Genomic DNA, 13140 nt, shown 5'->3' on the forward strand with positions numbered 1-13140 from the left:
TAAACATTGGTCCTCAGGTTTGGTGATAGGTACCTTTATCCTCTGAATCATCTTACTGGTTCTAATTCTGGTTTGCTGAGGAATAACTTACTAAGCCTCTCTGCTACAGAAAAGCCAGATCTCTGGCTGATGCCCGAGAGTGGAAGGATGGAGGGAATGGGGCATGATTCCTTGGGTCTACTGAGCCATGCTGAAAGGCTTAAACTCTTTGCTGTGTTTGCCTTTTCTAGATTGGATTCACTATGTATTCTGGCTGTCCAGGAACTCACTCTATAGACCAGGCTGGCCTTGAACTCACAGAGATCCACCTGCCTCTGCCTCCCAAATGCTGGGTGTGTTCAATTATGCCCAGCTCAGGTCTAAACTTTTTAGATGAATATATTTGAGCTAGATTTAACACCATTTTACTCTCTGGGGTCAAGTCTACTTTCCTTTACTGGCAACTATTAAAAAGGAAGAAGAAATCTGTGTTTGATTTGAGGGAGTGGCATCTAGTCTGGCTTTCTTCCCTAAAAGTGTTCCACTCATGTAAATAAACCCTGCTCAGGGCAACCTTGACAATGCAGTGGGAGTGGGACTATTGCACCATGTAGTCAAATGGATAGGCACAGTCTCAGTCCTGGTCCTAGGTTTCAGCAGACCTGCAATGGCACTGCCTCACAGTCAGATGGGGTCACATGTGCATTTGTGTCACTGGTGTGCTGACAAAGTATGTAAGGAGCCTAAGAAAGAGGACATTAAAATGGCAACTTTTTCTATGCACAGTTTAGTTTCAAACTCTTAGTTGGGCTGTTTATGAATCCAGAACTCATTTTACTGAAGAACCATTCAAAAAGTGACTTGCATATCAGGCACAAGGCATCATGCTTAAGTGCTATGAAAAGTTTGTTTGGATTATATAAAGTATATTATAAAGCAAATAGCATCTCTGGGCACAGTAGTGCACACCTTGGATCCCAGGACTCCGGATGCAGAGGCAGGTGAATCTTTGTGAATTCAAGGCCAGCCAGAGCTATACATTGAGACCTTATTTATGCCCGCCCCCCCAACAGCATCATTCCATGATCAAGGCAATGAGGCAAAGGTGTGGAAAACGAAAAGGGTGGTAGCACGGTGAATATAAACCTTCAGAAAACTCAGGAAAGTCAACAAGGTTTTATAATGTATATCAAATATTCTGCTGTGAAATAAAACTGAAAGGGAGCAGTATGTTCTCATATACGTGTCTTATGGGAAATATAAAAATTCTCTCAAAAAACCATATAGTTCCTGTGTTTTGAGACAGGCTCTTGTTATTATAGACCTGTCTGGCCTCAAACTCATGGTCCTTCTGTTTTGGCCTCCTAAGTGCTGAGACTACAGGTGTGTACCAACAGACATAGTGACATATTTTATAAATGCATATAATTCATTTGAAAGAAAACCAAAATGAATAGTAGTCATAAAGAATATGTTTTGAATAATAATACAAGAGAATCTGAAACAGATAACAGAAGCAAAGCTATGGGAATTTTGCCCCCCCTCTCCATGGTAGCTGGAAATACCCAACAACACATCTCACCAAGCCAGGCCTTGAACTTGTCTGTTTTAAGAATCCAGGAATCAAGAGATCTGGATGCCTGTAGCATCCTCAAACATTTCTATTGTGATAGCTTGTCATAAATGATATATACTCCAGGATCCTCCAAAGTAATTTGGAAGCAAACAAAGAATCACAGATAAGAACTGGGTTGTGAGTCAAGGTGGTTCTGAGGTTGGACAGTGAATGACTTTACATAAGACTTCTTCATCCTCAGATGGATGCCAGCTACTCACCGGTGGTACTGGCACCTGCAGGCAACTATGCAATGCCTTCTTTCTGCATTAAATTCATGGATGTATTTTCATAAAGTCTTGCTTTACTTGGTAAAGTTCTTAACAGTTTGGATCATGACAAAAACTTTGTCCACTATTCCAAGAGTTAAAGATTTGCTAAAGTCAGACAAGTTCATGTTGGATGTGGTGGCACACACCTATAATCCCAGCACCCAGGAAGCAGAGGCAGAAGAATTGCAAATTCAAGGCCAGATTAGCCAACATTAGCAAGTTTTAGGTTGGCCATTTCTACATAAAAATACCCAAAAGGTAAAAATTAATAGGTTAGCAAATGCATTGTCTTTTATAGAGCCTAATAAGCTAGGTGACCCAATTGAGTATTTAATTTTTTTCAAACTCAGTGTCATGATTTAAGGAAATGTTCCCCAAGGCACTATTCTAGAAGGCAGTAGAACCTTTAGGAGGTAGAGATTCACTAGGGATGATCACTGGGTGGATCTTGATATTTTATAGCTCTGCCTCACTTCCTGTTCCCGAGTGTGGATCCAACATGACCAGAGAGCCCCCTGCTCCTGCCATCATACCTTCCCTGCCTGCTACCAGCTTGGACTACATCCTCCCAGAATTGTAAGCCCAATTATGCCCTCCTTTTTCCTGTAAGTTGTTTCTATCTGGGCTTTTAACCACAGGAATAACAAAGAAATTAAAACACTAGCTTTGGAACACACCCTGCTCAGTCTCTTACTAAGGCTGAAACAGATTAAAGCAGTTCTAAGGTTCCTGCTGAACAGGGCACCTGTATGGACTGATTCTACTGCAACAGAACCCTGTGAGCTATACCTAGTCACAACAGGGTACTCTACTGCCCTTTCAATGTTTCACTTACGGTCCCCACTGCTGGTCGATGTCTGCTCCTCTCTGAGCGAGAACTGGAATGGCTTCATAGTGTTTATTCACAACAGCCACAATAACAGCAGGTCGACCTTGACTATCACAGCAGTTAGGGTCTGCTCCCTGTGGGTCATGGAAAAGGACAAACTTGCCATAAAACCCTGAATTCAACATTGCCCATCTGCCATCCCACCATGAACAACAAATGTCCTAGAATGGGATGATGGCGTTGAGTTGAGTATAAGTCACAGGAAAGGAGAATGAGGAATCTCATGAACATGACTATAATGAAGCAGCCCCCAGATGTTAAAGACTTCTCCCCACATCAGGAGGAGCCACCTTTTCATGGTAGGAAAGCAGGTTGAAGGTAAATTTGGCCACAGAGCAGGGATTCTGTCTAGCTTCATGGACATTACTTGGATTCACATGTGCTTGTCTACATGATTGCTTGCTATAAAGTCAGCAGTGTAACAATGAGTGTAAAGCTCTTCACTCGTCATTTACCCCATTTGCATACAGAGTTTAGTTAACAGGCAGCAGGCACAAACCAGGCTGATCTCTGCAGAGAGGCCCGTTCTGATGGCACTCACTTCATCCAGCAGCTGTTCCAGCACAGACAGTCTTCCTTTCCCTGTGGAGCCAACTTCCTCCAGCAGGAGTTTGTTTTCAGGCTGCAGGATGACAGAATGTGGTCATCTTCATCTTCTAAGTGCATCTGTGTTGTAGAGTCCCAGCCCCAACATTCAAGGCACAATCCCCCAATCCCCTTCCCTCTCCCAGCTTTGCAGCCACATTTTCTATTGAACCACATGGATGGTGAGTGTTAAGGGGGAGAGAGAGAGAGAGAGAGAGAGAGAGAGAGAGAGAGAGAGAGAGAGAGAAAGAGAGAGAGAGAGAGAGAATGTGTTTCTCTTGAGTGTTTTGGGTGTCCATAGTCTTCCATATGCAGCAGTACTGACATCTCTGTGTAACTAACATGGGTAACCTGTGCTCAGTCCCCAAGCTTGGCTTGGGTAAGGACACTGCATCGACATTGTTTTATACAATCAAGGGCAAGTAGGCTCATGAGAGACCTCACAAACCTCAGAAACTTTGCTAGCTTTGTAATGAATATTTCTAGGAAAGGCAGGTAAGTGAAACCTAGAATCTACTCTGCAGGCTTACTAAAGTGCTCAAGGCCAGGCCACTGTGACAGATCACAAACACCTCAGAACTGGAACCAACAGAGCCCATCTCTTAGAAAACATACATTTGCCCATAGACATATGAAGAATTTCTTTTATGTTTTCAAATGCTATGAAATGTTCTGTTATATGACTTTGACATCGTTTTTTATATATAAGGATTTCAAATACTGAAAGCCTGAAGGAAGTTAGCCCAAACAAACACTTTGCTTTTAGTACGCTTCTGTCACTGGATCCTGCTCTTTGTAAAAGTGTTGACAAAACCTAATCCCCCTGCCTTCCTGGGTTGCTCAGCCTTTCAGAAGATCAGTAGTTCAGGCTACATTACCCTCATTTGCCATGTCACTTCGCTGATGACTTTCTTAGAACAAGGTACTATATCCAAATTAGAGAAACCGCAGCATGGGTCTTGGGTATGGTACCAGTCACAATGAATTCTGTACCTTATGGGAAAATGTATTAGAACGTCAGCTTCATGAGCTCTGGGGCCACATCTGAGTATACTCAAAATAATCACTACCTAGCTGGAGCTGGTAAGTCTAGATAAGAAGTAAAGGCACACAGCAGCAGATCTGGGTCACACACAGACTAAGGAGATGTGGTCTCTAAAGTGATAAGCTGCTACTTTAAGGAACTCTATACTTATAGTTACTATTTCAAACTCAGGGAAGGTGGAGAGCACAAACAATCATAAACAATCCCGTTTCCCAAATTTACTACTGCCTGTGAAGCCCCTGTTACAGGAACAGCATGCAAAAGAAAACAAATGCAAAACAAAACAAAAAACCCCAAAACACCCAAGAAAACAACAACAACAACAACAACAACAACAACAACAACAACAGCAAAACCTAGTCCCTGTCTTCAGAGCAGCTGAGGTAGAAGCAAGGAGGCTGGTGCATGCACTCCCACTGTGGAAGCCCAAGAGCCTAGCTGGCCCCGGGGAGGAAGGATGCAGTACATATGCTTATCTCCATATCTGGCTCACTGCTTCTCATGGTTCTCTGTGCTGCAGCCAACGAGGGCCAGTGAAAGCCAAGATGAGGAAGGCAGTGGGGGCACCTTCTTCATACTTTCTCCAAAGCCCCCTTTGGGATTATTCATGGTATATATATGAAGAAAAAACACCTTAAAGTTTTAGAAAATCCTGAAGTAATGCCCACTGTCAATGAACTAGTGATTTTGAGGGATTCCCAAGACAAATAAAGTAGATGAAAGCAAAGCAACAAGCAAGCAAACATACAGGAGCACATAACACCATTAGCACCCTTGCCACCAGAGGAAAGACCTTGTGCATTGGAAGCCTAGGAGACCCTAATGTTTCTCCTACTGCTTGCCTAGTAATTCTGTGGAATCCCACTGTGGTGGTTTGAATGAATGGTCCCATAGGCTCATATGTTTAAATGCTTGGTCCCCAGTCAGTGGAACTGTTTGGCAAGGGTTAGGAGGTATGGCTTTGTTGAAGTGAGTATGTCACTGGGAGTGTGCTTTTAGGTTTTAAATGCCCATGCTGGGTCCAGTTCTCCCTCTCTGCTTGTGGGTCAGGATGTAGTTCTCAGTTAATAGTCCAGTGTTTGTCTGTATGCTACCATGCTTCCTGCCAGGATGATAATGGAGTAACCCTCTGAAACTTTAAGCAAGCCCCTAATTAAAATATATATATATATATATATATATATATATATATATATATATATATATATATATATATATATATTTTGCCTTGCTCATGGCATATCTTCACAGCAGAAGAACAGGAACAAATCAAACCATCTGTAACCACCCACCTACACAGGGACTTCAACTCATACAGCTGTCCATGCTCTGCATTTACACTGGACAGCCCCGCCCAGCCACCAGTATTGACCCAACTAGCCCTTCATTTATTCAGTGATTAGACAATGAAGGATCTTCATGGATTTAGCCAAACCAAATACAAAACAGAGATAGATGAGCACTCAGAACTGACCCCAGAAAAAACAGATGATCCAGGAAATTGATGAGACTAGTTTAAAACAGTTCTAGTTTACCATTATGAGAATTTTTTTAAAGGATTATATCTCCATAAAATAAATGATACAGTTATTTAAGAAGAGGAGACAATGAGAAAGCATTCTATTACAAAATGTCCAAGTAGACATCAAAGTGAAAGGCTACAGAGACCAAGAAGGTCACCTACTGTGAGTGGCTCTGGGTTTACGAAGCCTTTGGCCTTGAGATTCTTCATCTTCTTGATACTTTCGGGGGTGTCTGAGATGCTCTGGCTGTAGGCACTCACTGAAATGACAAAGATTTGAAGACCAAATGACCCTGCCTTATTTTCCACATGCAAGGAGGCCCCTCAAAAGTCACAAGGACAAAATGGGTTTCCTAGAAATTTTTTATTAAGCCTGGAAGGAAGGACCATTGACCATCCCCATGCAGGAACTGGAAAATTACTGATAGAGGGGAAAAAAGGGATTTTAATTTTAGGTTAAAGAGCACATGTACATCCTCTCCAGCTAAAGCAAATACACTTCCCAAGCCCTGTGAAGGCTTTAAAAGTTACAGCCCAACTCCAGAGAAGCCGGAGAGATAAACTGCCTGAAACATGTTGAGCTTTGTGACTTGGCTTCAGATTTTATACAAGTCTTATAGATCCTTGCCCAGTTGTCCTTGGCTAATTACTGAAAGTTCACAGAAGGGTATAACTCACCTAAGCTGGACCTGCTGTCATACAGCCCATTCCCACCTTCGGTGACAGTGCTCAGAAAGTGGTCACTGAGATTCATCGACTTGTTGAAGTACAGGCTCTGGCCAATGAAAACATTTCAAGCATTACTCATGATGGTGCTGCCATGTCTCAACAGAAAGAATGATCGTTGCTAGCCTGCTCCTCAGGAGGGATACTTTGCCTGCCTATTCACAGGCCTGAGGCCTGGAACCTGGGGCACAGTAGGTAGCCAATCTACTACTAAGTTATATCCCCAGGGTACTGTCTACTTTTAGTTTTGAGACAGTGTCTCACAAAGTTGTCCCAGATGGCTCTGAACTCACTCCAGCCTTTACCTTGATATCCTCCTGCCTCAGCCTTCCAACTGGTTTATTTTATATAAAACATAATATAACATAATATAAACATATATATAAAACATATATAAAAACTGGTTTATTTTATAAGTCAAGGTGAATACCAGTAAACATTTTTGCTAGTCTTTTTCCAAGTTTGATGTATCCCAGACATAATCACTTCAATGAGTTCTAAATGGCCCAGAGGAGTACCAGAGCAAGGGTGGGTTCTTACCAAATCCTTCTGTGCCAGACAACTGACCTCTTTATATAAATAGCAAAGTACTTATATAATCCTATGGAATTCCTTGTAAAAGTCATATGTGGTGGTTTGAAAGAAAATACCCACATAGAACCATGGGGAGGGGCACAATTAGGAGGTGTGGCCTTTTTGGAATAGATATGGTCTTGTTGGGGAAAGTGGTCACTGGGTGCAGCCTTTGAGGTCTCAGATGCTCAAGCCACACCCAGCATGGCAGTCACTTCTTGCTGCCTATGGATCCTGATGTAGAACTCTTAACTCCTTCTCCAGTATTATGTCTGCCGCATGTCACCATGCTTCCCGTCATGATGATAATGGACTAAATCTCTGAACTGTAAACCAGCCCCAATGAAATGTTCTCCTTTATAACAGTTGCTGTGGTCATGGTGTCTCTTCACAGCAATAAAACTCTAATTAAGACATCAAGTTTCCTACTATTTGAAACTTTCCTTTCTAGTCATTACATGAAAGCATTTATGTTAACTGTAAGCCAGAATTCACCAGTTCAATCAGATCATGAATAACCTGTAAAGGATTACATACCTTGTTTGAGACTTGAATATAGTTCAGCCTGATGCTAACTTCATAGCCATCTTCATGGACAGTGGCAGAGATAAGCTTTAAAAAGAAATTTAAGGACATTCTCAGTTGTGGTGTGAGACTCAGTATCTGAGATATCAAACTCTGTATTTAATAAAATATTTACCACAGAAGAAGATTAAATAGAGAAACAAAGGGAATAAACTAGGTGAGACAAATAGAAAACAAAGAACAAAATAGCATGCCCCAAACCAACCCATCTGTAATCCTAATTATAAATGATTAAAATACTTCAATCAAGGACACAGACTCTCAGACTGAATAAGGAAACAAGATCCAAATTTATATTGTCTACAATAGACTTCCTTCAGTCAACCATACGGCTACGCCATCACGTTTGAAAAGGTATCCTGGTGAATGGGTGGGGATGCAGCTCTGCAAGCAATAAGGGAGCTCACAGGCAAGCATCTTTCTCTGTAAGCTGTGAAACAACTTTAAACATGGGCAGCTAATGTTTCTGAAGATTAGATGGTAAGGTTTTTTTTCGGTCTTGTGAGGCCTAAGTTCTCTAATGCAAATGCTTAGCCTTGCTGTTGTAGCTCAAAGCAGCCACAGTTAACGTGTAAATGGATGGAGATACCTTTGATCCAATAACCAGAGGGCACAGTTTGCTGAACTCCAGATTAGGGTGAAGTATATATAAACTATCAAAATATTTCATTTAAGGAAGCTGAGCAGTCCTTGAAAACAAGACGGGCTCAGTGTGGGATGGTTTTGTGACAGAGGAGCTGATGGTCTGATTTGAAAGGGTACCTTCTAGTTTGTGACAAACTGAAATGTTGAAAAGGCATGAGGCTTGAAATCTGCATGCTCATTACAATCTAAATGCCCAAGATGCAGCCGTGCAGTTTGGAGCAGCTTGCCAAACTTCTCGGGGCTGCAGTTACACTGGTAATCAAGCAAGACTTGCTATGAATATCTACAAAGTTAAAACCAAGCAATGAAACACAAAACAAAACAATTTTGATTTTGTGCCATTAAAAACCACCACTTTCTTATGTTCATGTCCATATTCCTCAGAAGAGACAGGCTAAGGGTGAAAAGCAGAGAAGGAAGAGAAGGCACACTTAACAAGCAAAGGCTTGGGAAGACCTGTTCCCAGGGATGCTCTGAGCAGAAGCCTCATCTTACCCACCTTTCCCATCCTGGGCTCTGCAATCAAGGCCCGGAATTCAGGGTTGTTCTGAGCATAGGACCTGAGGTGAGCAGAGATGTGATCCAACTGTTTTCTCCAGTAGCCTAAAAAAGAAGAGAGACCCAAGCATGGATAAGTTTTCCATATTTAAGAAAGACAGAAGCAAGTATGGAAGAAATGTTCTCAGGTTATTTTCTTGGGCCAGCTGTGTTCATTTCCCATATAGAACCTCAAGTACATACTTAAGTAAGTTCCACAACCACCCCAATATTATACATAATTATCACAGATTACAGCATTTCAAAATTGCATGGATTGCTGCATGTCAAGCCCTTTCTTCTAATGTTATTCTATTTTACATATAAATCATATGTCTTAAATATATGGGTTTGATAGTTGTATTCACCCCAATCAACATATAGAATGTGCTCACTACTCCAGAAAGTTTTCTATGCCCTTTCTAGTCTACATGGGGATTTTAATGCATTTGAATTAGAAATCAGAGCAGTTTTCTAAGTCCGGATGTTTGGTTCTCATGTGTGAGAGAAAGACTGAGTGGCTCCCACCTTTCTGCATGGGTTGGAGACCCTCAACAAGGTGAACTGGACTGAGGTGGGATCTCACTAAGAAGGCAGAACTAGTCAGCTACTGATAGGATGATTTAGCTCTTCTTTCCTCCTGCTATCTGGGTTCACTCATATGGCTTAGTCCTTGTTGGGACATCGTACCCCTTTTCTCCTTAAGTAGAGGCTTTTTCACTTTCATTTTTTTCATTCAGGAATACATGATGAATTTCTTTACTTGGTGATAACTTTCTAGAAAGCACACTGACCTCCATCTTTCTTAAGGCTTAAGGCTTAAGGCAAGAACTGTCAGAGTATCTGACCTATCATGTTCCATTGGTCAGCAGATGACCAGGCCATCTACATTCCAAGAGAGAGGAAACAGCCTCTTCCTTTTGAGGACAGGGGGGATATTAGGAATCATTCTGGAAAAAAAACGACTGTAAACAATCTCCCTTAGGGCTAACGCTACATTCATGTCTGTAAGAGTCAATCCAATTGTGGATGAGTTCTAACTCCTAGCATGGCAACTTATGGAGCAAGAGTAGAGCTTGGATACTTCTATCATGGTGCCTGAGGGGCCTGACTCCCTTTCCCTAGAGAAACCAGTTTAGAAAGCAATGAGAGGCTGGAGAGTTTGCTCAGTGATTAGAGTATGTGCTCTTGCAGGGGACACAGGTTTGATTCCTAGTACTTACATGGTGGCTCACAATCATCTCTAACTTTCGTTTCAGGGGGTCTGATGTCTTCTTTGACCTCCATGGGCAGACACCAAGCATACACATAATGCAGACACATATATGCAGGCAAACCTCTCATACATGTAAAATAAATAAACTTAAAAGTAACGATTTAAATTTTCTGGAAGTGTTTCTAAAGACATCAGTAAATTAAGTAATGAAAAAAAAACCTCACTGAAACTCATAATACCCAGTGTCTGAATCATGACCCACTCTCCCTCCCTCCCTCTTGCCTCATATGATGGAAACTCCGCTCCAGCTTCGTAACTGCCCCTGCTTCCAGGGAAGTACAGTCAGAGCCCAGTCCTGTCCATCTTAGTTCTAAGTTCCACCTCACTATCTCCTCAGAATAAACAAGACTTCCATATTTCTCCTCCTGCCACAACTGCTTATTCCACAGCCTAAGTCTTGGCAAGACTTCTCCTTCTTCCTATCTAATCATTCCTCACAGGATGGAGACTCTACGCTGATGTCATGTATTGTTGACACTGGGTACCCAGATCATCTGTTCTTGACTCACTTATCAAAGGTCCCTTTTGAGAGAGGTAGAAAAGAAAACTATATATGATTGCTATATTTCTTGGGTTATTCTGAGAGAAAAGTACCATTGTCTATGCCAAAACAGATCTCTGCCCAAGGGAGAAAGAAGGCCAGGAATCAGAGTTTGGAAGTTCTTCCCAAAGCAACTGACTTCATTGTAACAGAGTGTGGAAAAGTTCAAGCTCAGAGCAATGGAGAGGGTGTGTGGTTGTTTGAATAGGCATAGCCCCATAGACTCGTGTGTTCTGAATGTTTGGTCCATATGGAGTGGCACTATTAGGAAGTGTGGCCTTGTTGGAGGAAGTGTGTCACCGTGGAGGTGGGCTTTGAGGTTGTATGTGCTCAAGCTTGTCCCAGTGTGGCACAGAGTCTCCTTCTGCCTGTGGATCAAGACATAGAGCTCTCAGCTCCTTCCCCAGCACCATGTCTTCCTGCACACTGCCAAGCTTGCTACCATGATGATAATGGACTAAACCTCTGAAACTGTAAGCCAGTCCCAATGAAATGTTTTCCTTGCTTTGGTCATGGTGTTTCTTCCCAGCAATGAAACTCTAAGACAGGATAATAAAAGGCAAATTTAAGGCACTGGGTATTTAGCTCACTGGTGGAGTGTTTGCCTCATGCACAGGCCCTCAATTCAATACCAAAGAAGGAAGCAGAGGCAGTTACAATGCTGATAGATTTACTACAGATAACATCTAAATCATATGTCAGCTACTTTACATTGATCTAGGATAATAATCAGGTAATAAGAGCTCTTCTGAAGTCAGAAAATTATTCAAATACCGACCTAAGAAAACGCTGCTGTAAAAGATCCCTCATTTAATTGGGTCAGTTTGTGAAAGGGTTGATGGCCTAGAACATGGTGGAAACAAACAGTATGTTAGCTCAACAGCTAGGAGTGCTCAGGGAGCCTTGCTGTACTGGCTGGTTTTGTGTCAACTTGACACAAGCTGCAGTTATCACAGAGAAAGGAGCTTCAGTTGAGAAAATGTCTCCATGAGATCCAGCTATAATGCATTTTCTCAATTAGTGATCAAGGGGGTAGGGCCCTTGTGGGTGGTGCCATCCCTGGGCTGGTAGTCTTGGGTTCTATAAGAAAGCAAGCTGAGCAAGCCAGGGGAAGCAAGCCAATAAGTAACATCCCCCCCATGGCCTCTCCATCAGATCCTGCTTCCTGACCTGCTTGAGTTCCAGTCCTGACTTCCTTTGGTGATGAACAGCAACATGGAAGTGTAAGTTGAATAAACCCTTTCCTCCCCAACTTGCTTCTTGGTCATGATGTTTGTGCAGGAATAGAAACCCTGACTAAGACACTTGCTAAAACCACAAAACCACCATCTTCCTAGGATGACAGAATGCATGCCAAAGGTGTGCTCCCCAGTAAGCTGCATCAGAGTTTTCATACTGCAGGGTGAACTAACATTCACTAGAAAGATTGAGCTAGCTGCTAGACAGATAATGTGCAAACAGCAGCGAAAAGCCTGGAGGGGAAATTAGCCCAGGCCTGAAATAATCAATTATTAAAAATCTCCAGCTTCTGGGAGTGGATATTGTTAATGACCCGGTGACCTTGGCTATGTGTAAAGCCAGACCTCATCCAAATCCACCATAATGTTTATCCCAGACTCTCCTGCACTAGATCTTTATCTTTAGCCTTTTCCCCTCAGCCAACAGAACCCATCCTTAGGGGAGATGTTGCCTGTACTTTACAGCCTGCTGACCTCTGCACTATTTCAGAGACCACACCAAATCCTAGGCCCTTAAGCTGTAGAATCTATCTTCATGGTCACATGCACTTTGGGTTGTGTAATTATGCCTCCTTGTGCACTGGGTATTCTATCACACCAGGAAGCTTTTTTTCAAAACAGTCCCGTGCTTATATATGCTTAGAATAAACCATGTGGTGTCAGACTCCAGAAGTTTTGACTCAACACCAGCTAAAAAAAAAAACAAAAACTCCAGCTTCAACAAAAAGTGAAAACAAAGAGGAAAGTTCAACTAAAACGTAAGATTCAAAGGAAGGTGAGAAAAACTGCCTGTGACAGCAACTGCACATTGAGCCTTTAACCTAACTTCCTAGGAGCCATTAGAAACGTGCTCAGGGGTTAGGCATGTTCATGTTCTGCATTGCTCCTGCAGCACACACATGCTCTCTCTCTCTCTGAGACACTATGTGAAGGGAGCCTGTCACAAGGGCCAGAGAAATGTCAAGAAGAGGCAAGCCCGTGGACAGGCAGATCAGTGGCTGTCAGGCAGCCTGGGGCTTGGGAGAAAGGATGTGGAAGGTGACCATCTGAGCAGCACAGGCTTGTTCCTGGGGTGCTGACTGTGTCCTGCAGACTGTGAAGACAGCTACATA

At 42.5% G+C, this 13140-nt stretch overlaps 1 protein-coding gene across 16 annotated transcripts in view; it reads right to left on the reverse strand.

Moving 5' to 3' along the window:
- Dzank1 (double zinc ribbon and ankyrin repeat domains 1) overlaps positions 1 to 13140 on the reverse strand; it is a 56605-nt gene that overhangs the window by 5640 nt on the left and 37825 nt on the right. For 8 of the 16 annotated variants that reach the window (XM_076929893.1, XM_034494910.2, XM_076929891.1 and 5 more), the window contains 6 exons: positions 8936 to 9039; positions 7744 to 7818; positions 6586 to 6682; positions 6070 to 6167; positions 3255 to 3377; positions 2702 to 2829 (listed from right to left, as the gene is read on the reverse strand). In XM_076929893.1, coding sequence (XP_076786008.1) covers positions 2702 to 2829; positions 3255 to 3377; positions 6070 to 6167; positions 6586 to 6682; positions 7744 to 7818; positions 8936 to 9039 — 625 coding nt within the window. The remainder of the gene's footprint in view (positions 1 to 2701; positions 2830 to 3254; positions 3378 to 6069; positions 6168 to 6585; positions 6683 to 7743; positions 7819 to 8935; positions 9040 to 13140) is intronic. The other 8 variants (XM_034494911.2, XM_034494909.2, XM_076929892.1 and 5 more) reach the window with 2 other exon arrangements.

The sequence above is a fragment of the Arvicanthis niloticus genome, chromosome 2 (assembly GCF_011762505.2).
Source record: "Arvicanthis niloticus isolate mArvNil1 chromosome 2, mArvNil1.pat.X, whole genome shotgun sequence".
In the NCBI taxonomy this organism is placed as follows: Eukaryota; Metazoa; Chordata; class Mammalia; order Rodentia; family Muridae; genus Arvicanthis; species Arvicanthis niloticus.